At 38.3% G+C, this 20,472-nt stretch overlaps 1 protein-coding gene across 8 annotated transcripts; it reads left to right on the top strand.

Moving 5' to 3' along the window:
* The first annotated feature begins 8,240 nt into the window (after positions 1-8,240).
* Positions 8,241-14,480, top strand: LOC123714820 (octopamine receptor 1-like). Of its 8 annotated transcripts, none has more exons than XM_045669380.1 (6): positions 9,645-9,831; positions 10,494-10,613; positions 11,588-12,006; positions 12,105-12,264; positions 13,645-13,815; positions 13,888-14,480. In XM_045669380.1, exons 3-6 carry the CDS (start codon positions 11,636-11,638, stop codon positions 14,344-14,346), a joined length of 1,161 nt encoding a protein of 386 aa, XP_045525336.1. In that variant the 5' UTR covers positions 9,645-9,831; positions 10,494-10,613; positions 11,588-11,635; the 3' UTR covers positions 14,347-14,480. The 8 variants fall into 8 exon arrangements, with proteins under 8 accessions (XP_045525338.1, XP_045525339.1, XP_045525336.1 ...); XM_045669378.1 differs by having other exon boundaries at positions 10,486-10,613; XM_045669376.1 differs by having other exon boundaries at positions 9,645-9,891.
* The last annotated feature ends 5,992 nt before the right edge of the window (positions 14,481-20,472 follow it).

Here is a 20,472-nt window from a genome sequence, read left to right as displayed (position 1 = left end):
TGATGTGACCATAAATGGTTACAAAGCGATTTGAGGCCGTCCAATGCATTGTATACGACAAACAATTTTTACACGTCAATTACAATAATACAAAACAAGCGCTAAAGTATTTAATACATTTAAAATTAGGTCTTAACTGGCGAATATAAGCAGATTGAATAAACGCTTGTTGCGAAACAAAGCTAATTATGGTTCATTAGTGCCGAGGCACGGCTCGACGCTTATCTCGTCTAATTGCATCTATTTGTGCAGAAATATATTTAATCAGAGGAGCAATTATAAAATATTACCATACACCCAAATATGAACAAATATTTTTTTTGCAATTGATAGAAAAAAGTGAAAGTGTACGTATAGTCGTGTAGGTCGTTCGACATTAACACAGTTTTTGAGACTTCCACTTGCAGGCATTCCTTACCTGACGTCATAAAATAGCCTGATTATTTCTAACCTTACCAAATAAAGTAAATATACAGAAGGTTTGTTACTTCCAACTATGACAATAAAAATAGTATTATAATATTTTCGGTATGTATTTTACATTTTTTCTCTCAAACTCAGTTTCATTATAATTATAATGCCATTGAAAATGCCTGTTATATTACATTTGCTTATTTGTCATGATCATAAGTATCACCAACACTCAAGTGCAACAAGCAAATCGATTAAGCTGGTGATATAATTTTAAAGAAGACTGGCCATCTAGTCCCGATCTTAATCCGCTGGATTATGATCTATGGTGAGTTTTACGGCTTGATAATTTGGAGTCCCTAACGCAATCCGTACGATTGTCAGTGAAGAATTTTCTCATGGAAAGAGTGCGTGCTTCTATTGATATCTGTCCTCAACGCTTAAAGTACTGTATTGCAGCCAATGGAAACCACTTCGAATAAGCTTTTTATATTTAAAATTGTTTAACATTTATATATTAAACGAATACACTGTAAAAGTAATAAATGTTATTTGCAATAGAAAAAAAATTTTTTGTCTGTTTCAGTATTTATGGCTAGACTAGGTATGTGTATAAATTATGTCACAATGCAATATCGCGGAATGCATACCGTGCAATTCGCAAACCACTGCGAATAATGTATAATTCAGAAACACACACAGTTTGTATTTCTAACACATATTAACCCATTCGGACTTATTACAGCGTTATTCAGCATTCGTGAGTAGCAAAAGTAGCAATTGGAATTACACTTGGAGTACACTTGATGGCTAAAAATGCTAATGATTTGAATGTTAGCCCCGAAGTAAAATTCACAATTTGCACATTAGTCTGAGAGGTTGTTTGTGATTATTGGCAATTGATAAATCTAAAGCGTTTTAGCGGCATATTTCGACTAGGAATGTAGCTGACCCATACAACGGCCATCTCCATTAGTTTCGCCTGAGTGATGCCATCGCACGACTGCCTCACCCACATTCACTATACAATTCAATTCATCTCATATTTCATTTCATCTCAATCAAGAGACAGTAGTCCTGTTAAATAGAGATAGATCAATTCACCAACGGAAAGTTATATATTTTTATCCAAAGACACGTTTAACGGTTATCCCGATGCGCTAACGATTCTTTAGGAAAGCTTTGTATGGTATCTAATGAAGAATTTCATTGTGAGTAGAAATACAATATATATGTATATATATATATGTATGTCGGGGAATGCTTAGATTATCAGGAAATATTCTGATCGAGTCAATTGACCGTTGATTATTATTGTTACTTTGGTTAATAGGTAATTCAGATTCCTTCTATTTGTTCAACGTTTAATTTGATTCGATTTGTTTTGTAATTCTTTATTAGTTCATAATGAAGCTGATTTGATTTCATAATTTCGTGTCATTACGAATATTGTTACGACCAATCTGAGCCAAGCAAATGCCTCGAGTGGGACAGCGCGTTCGTCTTTTATGTTCGTACTTCACCCACGTGACGCTCACTAAGCCCGCTAATGACGATGTCCACATCGATCGAGTGACGATATTTCTCCGACCTATATTAATCTAAAAGTCCTAACTTAACAAGTCACCTACAAAGCCAAGATGCAAGATTCATCGTAAATAACGTTATCAATGCAGTTTATTATTAAATAAACCTTAACGTACTTTGTTATCTCCACAATCATTAAGGCGTAGGTTAATGAAATAAAGATGTAAGCGGGGAGGCAGCAACCCGTTCTACACGGCCCACCGCAGGCAGATGACATGACATCCAATTATAACAATCTCCCCAAAGTCCTGCAGGGAACTGCCTTTGCACACGTTGACTAATATTAAGGCAAATACGTTATACCATTAAAAATATTTTGCGACGAGCGCACCCAACCCAATACAAAACAATTGACTAGTTTTCTAAAAAAAAAAAAATAGATAAAATAATAATTTGTAAAAAAAATTCGCACTTGAAAATGTGCATGAAAATAATGTATTATCGATATTAAGATAAGCGCGAATCCTTTTAAATCATTCAGCATCTCAAAAAGAATAAGCTATTTATGTTCTGAAGGTTATTTTATCATCGAACGCACGACAAAAAATCAAAGCAAAGTTTGCAGCTTACTTTGTCTACAAATTATTTAAGTGCTTCTGGAACATGAAGAGAGGACTTTGGTCATCAGATAACAAATGCGTAGTTGGGTTGTTATTCCTACATATAACGGACATACTCCCAGAAGACCAAGAAAGCTTTGCTTGTTGTTTACTTCACTCGCTCGTAAGTAATACGATAATTGTTTATTCATGCCGAGCTCTCTTCTAATCGCGTATGTTTGTTTACAACCACGCTATGTCAATAGTTGTATTTAATTTAATGCTTTACCTAACACTGCAAAACAAACATATCTCATTTGAGTGTACTGAAATTTAAATTTCAAGCTACACAATATTATTTCAATAGCAAACAAAGCTTTCACTTCGTAAGAGTCGGTCTTGTACATTGGACGCGTTGCCCACCTCCGACGTGAAGGGGGTCAAGTGTCGGTCGGTAATGAGGAAAAATGTGGTCTCCACCTAATGTTGCTCAGTGCAATTGGATCGAAAGGCGATTCATGGAAAGTGCTTTTATTTTTGTATAGTGGCAAATCACAAAGCTACCTTTATTACGAGTACTACATTATATCTTTATAATAAAGATACACCTATCCTATTTAGCGATAAGTTCTAATTCTAGTTATAAGAATTTTCACGTGTTATTCAGGTTAAGCTTAACTGTTCAAACAGTGTTAGATAAGATTCATTTCACCTGTTAAGACAGCAATATCTAGAAATTATTGCAAAAAACTAAGTACTCGATTCACTTAAATCCGTCGACACACTTATATAATATAGATTAGTAATTTTTTACTCTTGGGTTATCTTATTAGTACGTATGTTGTGTAGCTATAGTTTTCTGCTACGGCGTAGGGCAACTATACGCTACGTTAACAAGACGGTAACAACGTCCTAAACACTGCACTTTACAACTTTTTCTATTTCAGGAAATTTCAAAACCTACCTCTTAGTTGATAGTAGATAGTGTCGAAAATTATTTTGTTATATACAAGCATTTCGATATCAACAGGTCGTAAAAGCACATTTTATCATAACTATTGTACGTAGCACATATTTAGCCTGATTAAGACCATAAATAGCACAACTTCGTCCGGAATATATCGCGCCATGAAATAATTTTCAGTACAATAAAGGCAACACATTTCATTAGAGCGCCGTGTAAATCTACGTTATAATCGTTAAAATGTTCCCGAAGGTAAATGAAACGGCTGAACACAATGCAAACGGATATTACTAATTATTTTCAGACTCATTGAAATCTATTATGATACACTACGCATATAACTTAGCCGTTCATTAGACTAAGGTTGAGATGGTTATTGCTTACAATTAATAATGGTACACGATCTGATAACTCGTTTTTAACGGATTTTACTTTCATCTCGTCTCATGGTGATTCGATAGATGGGATAGTTATCATTTGCCTTAAAATTAATAATATAATATTAGTAACGGATCCCTGCCACGTCTTCTTTTTCAGAAACCTTTCACTACGGAAATAGTACATTGAATATTTTTTTGAATATTATACAATATAATATAAAAAAACAATAGAGCTTCCATATCAATACACGAAATGGTTAGTTTAAACAGATCGACATTGCGCTTGGCATGTTTGAACAAATTTATAGGAATTGCGCGAATAATTTATTGTTGATTAAGCTGCGAATGAATGAACAGATCACTTTTGGTTCAGTTGAGATTTGTCTGCCAAATGCTGATTCAATAAGCAATTGTATTTTAATTGTAATTGCACACCTCACCCACAAAGTAGGATTACATCTTATTCAATGTTCATTGTTTTGTTTTATGGAAGCACTATTGAATCGTCTTTAACATTCGTCGGTCAACATTTTGATAGCTCTTTCAAAATAAGTTCATTTTCCAGTAATTTTTGCTGAACTAAATAATTAAATAAAACCAATCCAATGAAGAAACCTATTCCAAATGAGCGAGGCGCGACAATTTTGCATTCTTTAGTAATTCGTTGTCACTTGAAAACTAGAAGTATACATAGAACTTCTAGTTTTGGTATACGAAATCAAGTCAAATCTAAACCCAAGAAGACACAAGCTTCCGCGTTTTCCGCCTCTAAGAAGCTTTTTGTGCTCAGCTAGGCGAGACTGTACTTCACCCCGGGCTATCACTTGCAACTTTATAAAGCGCAAATTCAGCTCCACAAGGAGTACTGTTCTCACCTCTAGGCGGAAGCTTCCCAGTACCAGCTCCTTCCTCTTGACCGTATTCAACGAAGAGAGATTCGAATCGTCGACGACTAGTCACTTTCCGAGCGGCTTGATCCCTTGGCGTTGCGTAGAGATGTAAGGTCTCTCTGCATCTTCTATAGCATTTACCATGTTCAGAGGACTTGTTCGGACTAATACCTACAGCTGAGTTGCATCGCTGTCATCCGTCCTTCCACAACTGAGCGTTTCTTTTGACATTTTTTGCAATGCACCACCACACATGTCACAAAACTACATTTTTGTGAAAAGGAGAGAAAACTTCAGCCAAAGTGTATCAAGACAGCAATACGCTTTTAAGAATTATATCGTGCATTTTCCAGTAGGCTACTGCACCTCATCACAGAGCACGAACTACCCTAACCTGGCTTGAAACCAGGACAGACCTCAACTCTTTAGACTTCAAAACATGGTAAATTTTAGAGAACATGGCCTCGTCTAAACGACATGGCGACATTATTCTCATAAAATATGTTTAAAACTAGCAGTGGCGTGATTTCTCTTGGAAATAGTGTATAAATCTATAGATTCGTGGCCAAACATTTTAAAGGCCTGTATAAATGGCAAAAGTGGCCATTTCGAATACAATTCTTTTATTGTTGAGTTTTTAATAAATACGTAGGAATAAATTACATTATTTAATTTAAGAAACACATTTTCATTAGTAACAGAACTTATGGCTGGACTAGGTATATTCCTTAAAAGAAAGTACAAAAACATCTCAATCATCGTCTCAGCCATTCCCATATGAATAACTGAATGAAATGCACGTGTCAAAAATTTATTTAAATGCTTAAAAATGTTGCTTGCTTAAATCGTTGTTGTAGTTTTAATGCGATCGGCATAGGAGTCAATATTTATGCAATTGGCGAGACAAGGGCAGACAAGAGCTCAATTCATTGATATACTATGAATAGAGCAAAGATGCCAAACTTTTTTTTGGAGTGGTGTTTACAATACTCATAGAACAAGATTGCGAGAAAATACAATATCGACATTGTACTACAACCACTATACTTTTACAAAGGAAACACGAATAACATGGAACACAGGAGTATAACCTTCAGAACCTTCAGATTAACCCAAATATAACATTTATTTTTTTGTTTTCTCATAGGCTTCAAGGCTCCTTTATTTTATCTAGTGATGGTTTTTGATGTCGTGGCCCAGTGGACTGTGTCATCGACGCCTACTATTTGGGAACTGGTAGTAAATGCCAATTTAGAACTTATTTCTTTTAATTATGATGTTAATTTGGTTTGAATACAGGCATATTCGTGCCTTCAACATTAATTGATGCTTTAATTCACATATTGTATGATAATGTATTAAGATCCTCATAAAGCTTTCGTCAACTTACACTTTAAGCCGCTTTAAGGTCCTCATTTTTAAACATTTATGTAACATATTTTTTGTTGCTTTCTTAAATCAGCCGTCTATTTTTATTACATTCGCTTAAAATTTAATCAATCGGCTTTCCAGTCGCAATTAAAATAGTTTTAATCATGTATTTGAGTTATATATACATACTTATTAAGCGTAGAACTGGTAAGAAACTCCGTCTTTTTAATCGCCATCTATTTTATTTTATCAGATTCTTGTAAGGGGTACAACCGTTACACCTTGCTCCACATGACGTGCAATTACTAATAGAGACTAGGGGCACGCACTTATATTATTACTAACAATTCACGCGCACACACCAAATTATTATTTGTCGTAAAAACCACAAGTTGTGTGACGAGGCCACAACATTTGCCGGCCGCCTGCCGACTCCATTAGCATTTTAATAGGTCGTCACGGCGCTGACTGCACCCGCTCTCTTTGATAACATCTCATCAGCCGGACCATTAATATTATCCTGAAACCTCTGGTGTACGATAGACTGATTCTAATTTGGGTTAAGCGTGATCTGGCTAAGAGTAAATAAAAAGAATGCTAATTAAAACCACTGTGAAAGTACAACGTCCGACCTTGGCGTTGGATAGGAACGGCTGAATACTCAGGGATGAATAAGTAACGAGGACCTTGGGAAGGCGGCTGGCGCTCTGCCAGCACCCGAATATACGATCGTCCTTCGTCAGTATCGATCTTGTATATGTTGTTTCGTCGCATTAGGTCACAGGGGCTATTTCATTCATAATATAAACCTTCTCGGACCTAAATGCGTTCACCCTTTCGATTAATAACCGCACATCGATGGGTTCGCATTCATTGCGCTATTTGAACTCTCCGGGCTTATAAAATATGTAAAATATAATTGAAGTGGAATGGGGAGCACTCGCAAAATAGCAGAATTGTATTTACAGTCGTGAGCGAGCACGTAGACGTTTACGTGCCACGAGTTCTAATATCTGATACTGAAACACCAGTAGACACCACGAAATAATTATTAATTTCAATGACTTCGTAAGTGGCCTTCACAACCGAATAATGATAATTCCACATCAATTGTAGTGGAAATATTAACTTTTCATTACCGCCACGGTGGCATCGGCATTTTGTTTTGTATGCTTAGCTTAGTTGAATTTGGTTCATTACATCACATCTGAAAGCTGTGTAAGTTGAACAATTTTGTGTAATAATTATGTTTAAAGATATAGATATTAAAAATCTCTAACGAACTTATAGGTTATATGGATAAATAGGTAAATAGACGGAAAAAATCAACACACATCGGACAAATTAATGACGAACCTATATCTAGTATACCTTAGTCTAAATCTTAGGCCTTATTAGTATGTTGATAGATTAACTGTGTCCTTTAAAAACAAAAATGGTTACGATTTTTTTTGCCAGTAATTCAAAGCCTCACTCGTGACAGTGCGGCCATTTGCCTTATCTTGCATTACGTAGGAATTATCGTTCGTTAAAAGAATAATTATCGTTTACGAAACCTCTGTGGCATTATCTCTTTCAATGAACTTAGTTAGAGCGAAGTAAAGCAACTAAAGCGCGGATGTAACACAATCAAAATATGCTGATCAGTATGTGCAGATAAACAATGTTAATTAGAATTAATAATGTGCAATACACTTTCAAAGGTGACATATTTACAATACCTTTTGCGATAAGCGGTAATACAATGTGAATGAGTATATCAATAAGCGGGCCGATAAGGACGTGATAACACTCGCTGTTGCCGAAAACACTTATCATTACTAAATCATAATGCCAAAATAGGGAAGCACTCTACTTTTCGGGAGATACCAAAGATTGCTAGCTAAGGTAACGTATGCGCGTTAGTACAAAGGCAAATAATTATTGGCAATCGAGAGAGCCTCGTCTGCCAAATCGTCGCATCTCGCCTTGGCATTGTCATTTCTCCCTCTTTAAAACACTCTCGCTACGTCGCGTCGTAACCGTAGTACTACGGACTTGGTAGGCGCTACGAAACTTTGTTCGTATGCAAAATCAATTAAGGCATTCGTAGTAGTTCGAAAAAAATAATTAAAATATTAGTTATTATAATGTTATTAAGGTGAGGCAGAAACGCTCTAGACGTTAAGCAACTACATTTAAAGTACGTACTACATGGACGACGCACGTGCGCCTCCAAACAAGACGACAGTAATGCATCTGGATTAGGATGTTGAAATTTGGAGCCTCCAGACGCGACCTGGAGCAACAAATCGATATGAAGGAAATAGGCCGAAATATTGAGGAGCTACAGATCGCAACTGGAAGTTTTTTGCAAGTCGCATCTCACGAAAGGGTCATATAAACGGCTATTAGCACGTTTTACGAGGGTTCCGCAGATACCGGGCGTCATAAAGTTTGTACGTCTATAGTCAATAAGATAACTGGATCTGTGAGTAAACCTTTTTCATGAGTTTCCCTAAATTCAATAGAAGTAATAATTCAATGTGTTACCGAAAACAGCCAAAGCTATCAAATGGAAATATTGGCCACTAACGACCATTTTCCGATGAACTATTACTATTACCACGGCAGTTGACGTTAGCCCTACCAGTTCTTTTACTTACGCGACTTTTATGAAATCCCCAGTGTCACGAAACTTACCTGAAAGAAAGAAAAAATATTAAGGAACTTGTTGTAGTAGTGAGAATGGTGCGAGGAAATGATTTTCTATTCTATTCTTTCCTAACTCCATTCTCAAAATGCCTGTCCGACGCAACGGAAAATATTTCCTAACATATCTTATTTCCTAGGTCCATAAATTACGTTTGAGCGAAACAAGTGGCTCGGTTTTCGGCCGCCCTCGTGTGTTTCTGTCAAAGTAAAGAAGTGTGTCCCTGGGCCGTGGCAAATTAAGTGTTGAAGTGACCCCTTCGTCGTCGTCCCGTGGGATCTCCCTTCTAGTTGGCAAAATATGAGGTCCTACATAGCGATCTACTCCGTGGGATACACGCATACAACGGCGCGGCGGGCTGGCGGTGTGCCAGCCGTGTCAATGTCAGGAGCACACTTTCACACGCACCCTGCTCCAGGATATTTTCGCTTATTGTTCTTGTAATATAAGTTTGCGATTTACTCGACTCGAGTCGAGTCTAACTCGAGCACAAAGTAAATAAACAAAAGGTAGAGAAATGTATAACTATAACTTAACAACTAAATGTAAATAACATGCGGGCATTAATAAACTAAATCTTGTCAGTAACTAAGTCGTTACCGCAACGTATAAACAATACCCTAAATAATCTCATTCAACAGCTGAAAACGAATTTTAAACTCTCATTACGCTATACTCTGCTTTAGAGCTTTGATATATATCTGCAAGCGCGCAGAGACGACGCTAATGATAGGGCAACATAACTGATTAAAAACAAACTTTCCCCTTTACACCATTACGAAAAGCGACCTTTGCAATATACGGCGACGGCCGCAAAGGCCGCTAAACTCCGATTCAAAGCACATCAAGCAGTCTAGTGCGGAGCGTCGAATCGAAACCACGTATTTGCACTCGTTTTTAATTCCGGGGAAGAAGACACGAAGTTTAAGCAGTGTTCATTAAAAGTGTATTGTGTATTTTAGTGCGCGACGCTTTTACAAATGGAAACAGCGTTGCGGTAAATATTGACACAATAGCTCAACGGGTTTGACAGATTAGTGGCGACGACTACCCGGAGGTTATTTACTATTTCAAAAGCGTATTTCCAACTCATTATTTATAAATTCTCATTTAAATATTACATCTTAAAAGTTATTCCAATATACACTTTGAGATATCTGAGCGAGCCGTAATGTTTGACCAAGTGTTTTGTCACGAATCGGTAGCGTTGCATGGAGATGGAAATTAAATTCGTCTTTTAGAAATAATTTGAAGCTTCCCTGAGCGCCCTTACGTAAGCATCCAGTGCCAACCCCGCCTCAACTTATGTAACCGACCCATTTCCACTCTCATTTTCCTCTTTCAAAACTCCCTAACGAAATAAATAATGTTATTCTCATTTCCGCGATACAACTAAAACTTTAAGTAATTTTTATTTTTAAAGAATAATTTTTCGAACAAAGGTTAGGTTGACCTTGAAAATGGTATTATGATATTAATGTCCGGAGCGCTCGACGTGCATCAAAGTAAATTAAGAGCAAACTTTGATGGGGCTTAACGTGCAAATATCTGCCGATACCGGAGGCACGTTCCTCTATAATTGAATGCAAGGCGCTCGATAATCAATATCTCCCAAAAGAGGAGCTTTAACGTATTTATATAACATAAACAGATTTACAGATAGTGTTTGCAGCCTTTAAATAACTGCAGCGAGAGCAGAACGATAGCGAAGCAGTGCGAAGACTGATAGCCAATATCTGAAAGCAATACATGTCGAAGACCCATGGACGTCGGTCATCGGTAAATAAATCGATTGCTATATCAATCGGATACGGCACTGTAGGAGCCTGCCGTTGACAAGACAAATTTTGTAAAGTCTTATTTCATTACTTAGTAAACATTTTGCATATTCCCAAAGTATTTAAAACAATAAAATGAATCTTTAATATTCGATTCAAAGAAATTATTTTTTACTCGGCGTTGTTTAACGATTGATGTTAGCTAGAAGAAAATACGAAATCATTCCTCCAAGCAACCTTTCGTCACTTTAGACATAGTATCGTTAGAAATTCAATTCCACAGGGATTCGACATCTTTGTGTTGCCGACTCAAAAGTGGCTCCTAACAAATAAAGTTGTCTTTAATTGCTATTGTTTCAACTAATTAATTAAACGATTTCAATGGCAAATATATTTTAGATTGGTATAAATGACTCGAGGCGTAGATGGGCGAAATAATGCCTCAGATTAGTCACGTTTAACGATAGGCGGCAACGAACAAACGATAGAGAGATATGATTTTTAAGTGAAGTAAATATTTTAAGTAAAGAGAAGTAGAAGTGCAGTAAAAACATATAACCTTTCAAGTCGTTTTACGTTATGCAGTGGGACTACATATATTTTCAATAAGAACTTCCAGACAACACTTACAGTACTTTAGTTATTTAGAAGAAATTACCTTTCGTAGACGTGTCGGATTACTGACGATTGATACAAGAGGCTTGTACAAGCTTCTTTTGTTTAGCGTCAGTTTGCATATCTCCTGTTTCAACACAGGCACTACTGTCTATTTTCATCACAGCAAAAACACAATTTCTAAATTATTAAGATATAGTTGTGAATGTGAATGTGGGCGGCGATCGATCGCGGGGCCGTACAGCGCCACGACAGTTTAACTTTTCTATAATAATAGACAATTTTCACGTTTCCATCGATTCTTCTCAGAAGCTGGAAATTGTATAACCTTCGAGATTATTAACATGTCTGCGATTCCAGGCGCGAGCCTTGTTCAAATGAGCGGAGGCCGACAGGAGCGGTGATGGCATGGACTGGGTAACGGGCAATGAGAGCGCGGCCGTCGGCAATTCGACGGAGCCGATTCCGCCTGATCTCTACAATTACTGGGCGTGGAGCATCGTGGACGGGGCGCTCATGGTGCTCATCATCAGTGGCAACACCCTCACCATCTTGGCCGTCACCACGAGCCGTCGCCTGTCGTCGCTCGTCTCTAACCAGTTCGTGCTGAACCTTGCCGTCTCGGACCTCATGGTGGGCCTCACGCTCCCCTACCACCTCGTCTTTTATCTCAACGACGACTTCGGCAAGATCAAGTGGTCCTGCCTGATGCGCTTCATCCTGATAATACTCGCATGCCTCGCTTCCATTTACAACATCATAGCTATCGCCGTGGACAGGTGTGGATACCCTTTAAGTCAGACGCCTAATAGTTTTATCACTATAATCGAGTGTTTTAATATTTTAGTTTAAAATAATGGTTCATTTGTGGTCATAGGTACATAGCCATAGTGCACCCGTTGCATTATAGCCGTTACATGACCAAGGCTGTGACGCGCCTGCTCATGAGCACGACATGGTCCGTGGCGGTATGCATCAGCTGCGTGCCCGTCTTCTGGAACGACTGGGCAGACGGCGTTGCGTGCGAAATGAACGTGGTAAGGTTTAAAATAATATTGCATAGATAAAATTAACAAGGTTCATTAACACAGTTAGCATGGTTTTTTTTTAATTTGTACGACAAGCTCTGTTTTCCGCCAATAGTGGAGCTTCCTATTGGTTAACAATGTAATTTTATGTCGAGGGGAGATGAAAGGGTTAGAAATAGTATATTTCATTACGAGAGTGGAAAGCCTATAATTGCAAAGAGTTCCGAGTTTTGAGCAACTGTATTTAAAAAAACATTTTTCATGACAAAAAAAATCATAGAAGTTTTTTTGATTCATGCAAATATTTCTAAATAGAAGCTACTATCTTATTTCAATATCAGATTTTATGATTTGATTCAATGAGTTAGGTTAGGTTTCATTTCATTTCATCTCATTAAAAAAATTCTACTGAATAGTTCATAGGGCATAGTTCCCTTTGCCTACCCAGAATGGGTGAAGAAAACAACAAAAATCTCTGCTTATATTCTTTGACGGTTGGCGCCATTTTCCAAAAATATTCTTGCTAGTTTAGTTGTTTGTTGCACAAACGGAGTAATTTCGACGATATTTTATTTGAATTAACACCACCGGAACTCAGTATAATTGCACAAAATGCTTCGGGTACTCCGAATTTTACCGGAAAAGTCAAAAAGTCGTTACATATACGACTAATTTATTGCGTGGAGAGAATCTCTTGCTTCATGCACTAGGTATATTCACATTATACGTTGGTTTTGATGGGTTTAGCTTCCTCGCACAGAGGCCTCCATAGCTATCGTAATAGAAAAATAAGGTTATTTTTTGTATGTAAAACATTTGTATTTCTTAACTTAGTCAAACTTACGAAATGCAAATGGTACGACAATTTGATACTTAATTTAATAATTTGATTCCTATCGTTAGCGTAAGTAACAAGGATTCGTGATACTTGACGAATCAGAAAAGCATCACAATCCGTCACTCCACTTGACAAATCGTGATCAAATGTAACGATACCCAGAATTCGAATAGACTTACCGCTTTCTTGAGAGAACATTTTTGGTACTTTATAATATAATCGTTTGCGTTTTCAAAATGATTGCATAAATAACAATCGCACCGGGAATTTATTTCCTACCAAAAGCTAACGTCAAATTCCTCGGGGAAACACGTAGTACCAGTCACCCAGCAGATTGATAAGTAATTTTCCTCACAGATGAAAAGGACCCGAATATGTAAGATAGACCCACTCCCTTTGTGGACCTCATCTTTTGTCCATTCTATTGGCAGCCCGTCGACCCTCGTTTGATATCACTAAGCTACTTTTGACGACACTGTAGCTATGCCGTCGAATATAACTCGCGCGTTTACTAGTATAACGGACACTACAGGCGGACATGTGTTATACAGGTGGTGCCGAAAACGTACACGACGAGTATCCTGACGCCAATGTTCTCGCTAATTTGGATTGCGATGTTCGTGCTGTACTGGCGAATCTGGCGCGAGGCCGCCTGCCACGCGCGTCGCCTGCGCGCGAACGCGTGTTGTCCCGGTGCCGCCAACGACTGGAAGAGCATACAGGTATCGCCCGCCCCGGCCCTCGACTCAGACCCCGCGCGCGTCACCCGGCTTTGACCTAACCTATCGTTACAGGTCGTGCTGCTCGTGTTGGGATCGTTCTCCGTGTGCTGGATGCCGTTCGTGGTCGTAGCCTGCGCGCAGACGCTGCCGGCGGTGCGTCAGCACAGCCCGATCGCGTACCGGCTAACCTCTTCACTGGCAATGTCGAACTCGGGTGTGAATCCTCTCATTTACGCGTGGAAGAACGCGGGCTTCAGGACGGCCTTCGCCAGGCTGCTAAGGTGCAGACGGCCCGACGCATCAGAGTACAGAGGGTCACCGGCGGCCGAAAGGAAGAGGGGCTCGGTGGCGCTTCGCGAAGGCTCCGTTAACGTTTCGACGCCGCCGGCGACTCGAGCTGGCCGAAGGGCGCGCCTGCTGCTGCCGGTCGGAGACGCCGTCGCGACCCGTTGCCGCGTCATCGAGAACGCGGGCTACGAGGACGGCGAGGGCTGCGAGCCCGCACCCGTGCACGGGCCCGCGGACCTCTAATGCTCGAGTGAGGAACAAAGTGGGAAACGTGAAACGCTTCTAGCTCATAGTGCGATCGGTCGCGCTAGGTGCCGACCCGTTATTTGAGCTCAATTTGCAAAATTTAATAGATTTTCGTCTAGATTAATGAATCGCGGAAGAATTTTGTTCATATTAGAATATATATTATAAGATTAATGAATTAATAAAGTGATAACTTAGACGTTGGCCTTTTTTTATGTCCCGAATTAATTAGCAGGAGGGGAGAGCTCACCTCGAGGCCGGTGACGCCGAGAGCCGCTCGCAGGTTGGGCGTCATACGGAAGGGCACCCTCTCGGGTACGCGCAGCGCTTTGCCCTTCTCGAAACACACGTTGTAGTCGATGTGCACCACTTCGCCCGTCGTCAGGTCCACTAACACGTTATCCAAATGTCGGTCGCCTGAATAAAAGTTCACTTATTATTATCATTATGTTTTAATGTGATGTTTCACTGTTACACAGAAAACGGAACTTCGTCGAGTGAATAACAAACCAAGGATCTGAAGACAGATCTTCAGCTTCCTAAATCTAACATCAAGTTAAATTTATATATGACCATTATCCTGACTGATTATATGACGCTTTATCAAAAAGAAAAACATATAAAGATTAGAGGTCACCATGTGTCAACGGAGAGTTACAGAATAATATACGTACCTAAGCCAATGATATAACCGATGGTGCTCATCACGGCCATGGAGTGGGAGTAGCGACGAGTCATGTGCCACCACTGGTCGGGCGAGACGCTCCCGCACCACAGCTCCCTCCACAGAAGGTCACGAGGAGTCTCTGCAGAGAGAGCGTCCAACACTTGCTTCAAAGTAGACGTGGGCCAATCCTTCCTATTCTCCGGGGATATTCCAGCCTCTTTCAAAAGCGGATTGAGTTTTTTGTAAAACAATTCCGACGGCCTTAACACGTTCGCGGTCTTGTTAGTTCTAGCCGTCAGCAGGGCGGCTTCTCTGTTCTGCCAGCGCTTATAGAGTGCAAAGAGTGGGGTGACGTTGTCCACCCAACTGATCAAGCCCGAGCGCGGTCCGAGCGGGATCACAGAGTAGTGACGGGCTCTATACGTTTGGTTGTTGTTGTCTTCACAGTCACGTGCCAACATCGTATTAGTAATAGACAATAGTTGCATGATTCTTTCGTCTAAATGAAGATCTTCGAGTCCTTTAAATAAGTATGTATATGCTTTTCCGTCGGATCCATAGAAAACCAATTTCTTTGGCCTAGTTTTCGTGGGTAAAATAGCGACATTGTTTTCAATGCATTTGATAGTTATTCTCACTGTTCTTTGATTTGTGTGTAGCCCAGGCATCGTTATTACGGTATCCTTCAGTTCCGATAGTACAGGGCTTATATCCGACATTTTTAAGAAGTATGAAGTTCTTTTGTTGACTTTTTGTTGCAATTTAAATTGAAATTGCTTTAGTGGTGCCCATGATTCTTGCGGTTTATCCGGATTCGATGGATTCTTTACTTTATCAATAACTTCTACGATTGTTGATTGGAATTTAGTTTGAAACGATATCTCGTGTGGCGTCTCTGGTTTAACCGAAGTTATCTGATGAAGTTGTTCTAGCACAAACACGATCGGTTCAAAAATGATTCGATGCTTTTCCTGAATAAGCTTCTCCTTTTCTTCAGCTACTAAGTTGGCGTTGTTTTGTACTTTGACTATTTCGTTTTCTAATTGAGAAAGGCGTTTATTGAATTCGGAGTGGTGTTGTACCAGTGTGCCTAAGCATAATTCATCCCAAAGTAAGTTGATTCGTTGCAGCTCTTTCACTAACAATTTAACCTGAAGTATAGTAGTGGGCGCTTGTTTCGCTAGCGTCTGTTCCATATCCAAGAAACAAGAGTTCAACTCATTGTTAGATGTCTTGTCGCTGGAATTGTCTTCCATATCCAGATTATCCTCGTCACTCTCAACATCGTCATTTGAGAGATATGATCGGGGAACATGTAGTTCTGTTATGCTGTTTTGTTCATTTTCAACAGCTCCCACGACAGCTGGAAATGTAATGAGATGTGGAGTATCTTCTGCAAGGCGACAAAGCAAATCCGACACACATTTTCTAACGTAAGTTTCAGGATGGTTAAGACGGGAAAACAATTGGGGAATAATGACCTTCCAGGGCTGTGTAGGGGTATTTGCAAGACCAGACTCGAGAACACTCTGCAGCTCCATAGCATGTTTAACTATCAGCCGAAGTAATCTTAGTGTAGCATTCACTACAGCATTCTCTCCACTGTGGTTAATATAGTCTGCGGCACAAATTAGTTGCAAAAATTTGAAATAGGCATCGGCTGAAAGTTCAAAGTAGGAAAACACTCTTTTTTGTGCTTGTCGCCAAATGTCCACCAGAAGTGCCAGATGTTCCGGGAATGCATTATTTAAAGATGGTACAGTGCGCAACTGATTTTCAATCATCTCTGAAGTATTTATTTCGTTCCAATCAATGTCGTCTTCATCACAAGTAGCTTTCGTTTTAGATAATATTTCACAAACAGCCTCAAAATCTTGCGGTGAGCAACCAATCATTACGCTTTCAATTTGTAATTTATCATTATCCGTTAATTGTTCTCCGGTTTTTGAGCTAAATTCAACCATTTTCCGACCCCATCTGAAACACCATGCGGCGAAATTTGCCCAAGCTTTTGCCAACCCAGGACATTGATTGACTCCAAACTGCAACAGCTTTCCCACTGCCGAGTCTGAAATGGGTATTACATTTTCTGATATGTTGTTATCGACCAAGCCAATTTCTGGAAGAGCCGAAACCAATTTCGTTAACGGTGAATCATTTTCTAAAACATTATCGTTTTCATTTTGAACCCATTTTGATAATGTCAACAACATTCTTGTAGCTTTCTCTCGAAGCTCGTAACTGTGTTCGCCTATTGCTAATCGCTGAGAAAAACTTAGAGCAATACTAGCACATAAATGAATGGCAGCTAATTTAGATTCTTCTTTAGCGTATGTGACTTTGCACAATTCAGTGAGAGCAGTGGCGTTATTTAAAGTCCAAATATCTATCTCGTAAATATTATGCGACATTACGAGAATTTCTGATAAATCATCCAGGTTGTGTATGTTAAAGGAGAGTTGAAATGAGACATTATTTCTAAAATGCTTTAACAATTCTTGCTTCGCCATGTGTAAATTAACATTCTTTCTTGCACTCTTTACAATATCTAATCTTAGACATTCATTGTAAAATATGTTTTCTTCGCTCATATTTAGCTTCATGAAATATTGGTTCCACCACAAAACTTTAGTAAGATTATTCATTTCAGTTCCATATCTGCATTCTTTGATGATTGACGGTTTAAATGGATTCACTACAGTTTTTCCAGATTTCAAACTTTGAAGCCCATGGTTAGCTAACTGAATAACAGCTATTTCTTTTAAGAAATTAATTGAATTATTTCTTGCAAATTCTTCTGTGCTTGAATTAAGTAAGATTTCACGCTCATTTAATAATGTGTCATATAATTCATTATAGTCATCATGGAAAATATTTATAGCCATTGTAGTCAGATCGGAATCCAATTTGCTAACTAAATCCTGATATGAGCAAGCATGTTTAGGTATTTCTTTAATTTCAAAATTCAAATTATTCCAGTCACAAAGATTACCTTGAATATTTTCTTCGAACAATCTCAATATATTATATTTATCACTGTCCATTTCATTATTTTTATCAACGGTTTTCAACCATTCAGTCAGTTCTTCCCAGTTTTGTAAATTTTTGTAGCTATCTATAATGTTTTCAGTTATAAATTTTCCCAACCTAGTGTCACTTGAATGTGAGAAATCACCATCAATTTTTTGAAGGTCATTAAACTTGTTGTAGTATTCAATAGCCATTTCATACCTACCACTGGCTTGTTCAGCTGCAGCATGAAGCCATGTTAGTTTTATATCAAAAGTTGTTTTTATCCATACATATAGCCCATGCAATACCTCAGGCTCTTGTAACTTTATAAGTGCTTGAGCCAAGCTAATTACAATTGCTTCAAGATCAATATTAGATTTGTTTATGGCATTTTCAAGTAAAAGAGAAGCGTGGTAAATGGTTGCTCCATAATGCCCTGCATATAAGCTTACTGCCAAAGCTGCTGGTCTCACTCTGTTCTGCCATTCTCGGCAGGTCGGCCAATTAGTGTGAAAAAATGTTTTTACAGGCTTTGCAACTGCGGGTAATACAGATGCTGTGCCTTCAGCAGCATTATATGTATATTTTTCTAAAAACATCATAAACTCGATAAACCACCGTGCTCTAGTAAGCTCTACAAGAACCAAATTTAATCTGGATTCAGCTCTGGCAACATATTTTTCTTCATGGGAAGATATTTCCCTTGCAACTCCTTTTAATGCACTTTCAATTTTTGTAAATGTCTCTTGGGGTTTTCCTAAAACTGTTCGGAGTTTCAGCGAAATACAAGTATGTGCAGCTTCAGACAGAGCCCAACTAACACATATACCTGAGAAATTAGTGGCACTTTGTCGAAAAAATAAAAGATTTGTTTCCTCATTTTCACAAGACTGCAATGGCCAAGATAAATTAAAAATTTCAAACAAAAATTGTTTATCATTGTCTCTGACTGCCACCAGGCAATCAATTATCAATTTAAAGTGATGGTTAGGTAGTGTTGAAAATGATCCTTTCATAAGAAACTCCCTGAAAGAGTTAAATTTGGTATTACAGTTAATGACAGAAAAACCTTCCTTGCGTGATGTATATAATTTTACAATTTGTTTGTCTAATTCTTGTTGCACTATATCCCATGGAAGCTGAAACAGCACATCCTTACAAAGTTTTGAAACAACTTTATTCCTATTATCTAGATGAAGTATACAGATCATTGTCAATGTTTTCAAGGGTATAACATTCCAGGTGAGGCTCCGATTTCTAAGTAAGTAAAGGCAATTTGTGATAATTTTAAGTACCAGATCATTGTCGAAACTATAAGCCAGGTTTAACATATTTTTTGTCAAAATGAGGAACTCTTTAGATAAGCTGACTATTGGTAAATATTTGTCTAATTGACAAAAAATATCTGAAATCCAATTAACAATAAGTAACAAAGTTTCTTTGTGGACCTGTCCATCTAGAACAATACTTAATGTGTGTAGAATTATGCCTAAATGACCACAAGTTGGGCTGGTACTAGAAACATCACCCAAACTTAGATTTGACAGCCCAAATAAGTCATTAGTTCTCTGGTGAGTGTTTGTTACAAGATCACTGGAAGCTATGAAATGGTTATTTTTTTTGCAATGTGAATAAAGCAAATAAAGTATAGAGTACTGCAGGGCTGGTCTATCTTTTGTTAGTGTTATATTGTGAGGACACATCTTTATTGCCAGTAACTCTAAAATACTAGGTTGTAAGGCCCACATACCAATAATTGAATTACTAGCATTTGCCAAATCCGATAAACACTGAAGATAAAATACTATGTTTCTTTCGGCATCATCCTTATTCAATAATTCTGAGTACTCAACATTCACTATATGTAACTCTGGAATTATAACTGAAATCGAATTTTGGATATCCGTTAAAACATATTTATAAGCTTCTTGAAGAAGTGGAATGTTCTTGAGGTTAAGTAGATAACTATAAATTGTCACCAGGTTTCTTAAAATGTGTACATTTTGTGAAAATCGCAACGGTTTCAACAGTGAATCTGGACCAACAGTTTGTGATATGAAATCTATAGGTAGATTTGATGAAATCTCCTTAATTGAGATTGATATAAGATTAATTACGCTGAGGCATATATTCTCTTCCAAATGCAAAAAGTTTTTCATTTCACTTGATATTAAAGTAAACAATGCTGGTGCACAAGCTGATGACTTAGTCTGTAAAAAGCCAAGTAATAGTGTAACACATTCATTGCCAGATAAGATTAAATCAGTTTCAGCTTCTGGTTTTAAGACTATGGTTAATACCCGAAGAACCTTAGTTAAAGCATCCGAGATGAATGTCCAAGATACTGAATGAGACACAGTGGGACTTAGCAAAGATCCCAAACTCTTAACCACTGTATTGAAAACATTGAAGAATGATCCAATCTTTTGCATGCATTCTTCAGG

The sequence above is a fragment of the Pieris brassicae genome, chromosome 10 (genome assembly GCF_905147105.1).
Source record: "Pieris brassicae chromosome 10, ilPieBrab1.1, whole genome shotgun sequence".
In the NCBI taxonomy this organism is placed as follows: domain Eukaryota; kingdom Metazoa; phylum Arthropoda; class Insecta; order Lepidoptera; family Pieridae; genus Pieris; species Pieris brassicae.
Note: the sequence above shows the minus strand (reverse complement) of the source record. Positions and strands in the feature narration are given on the sequence as shown.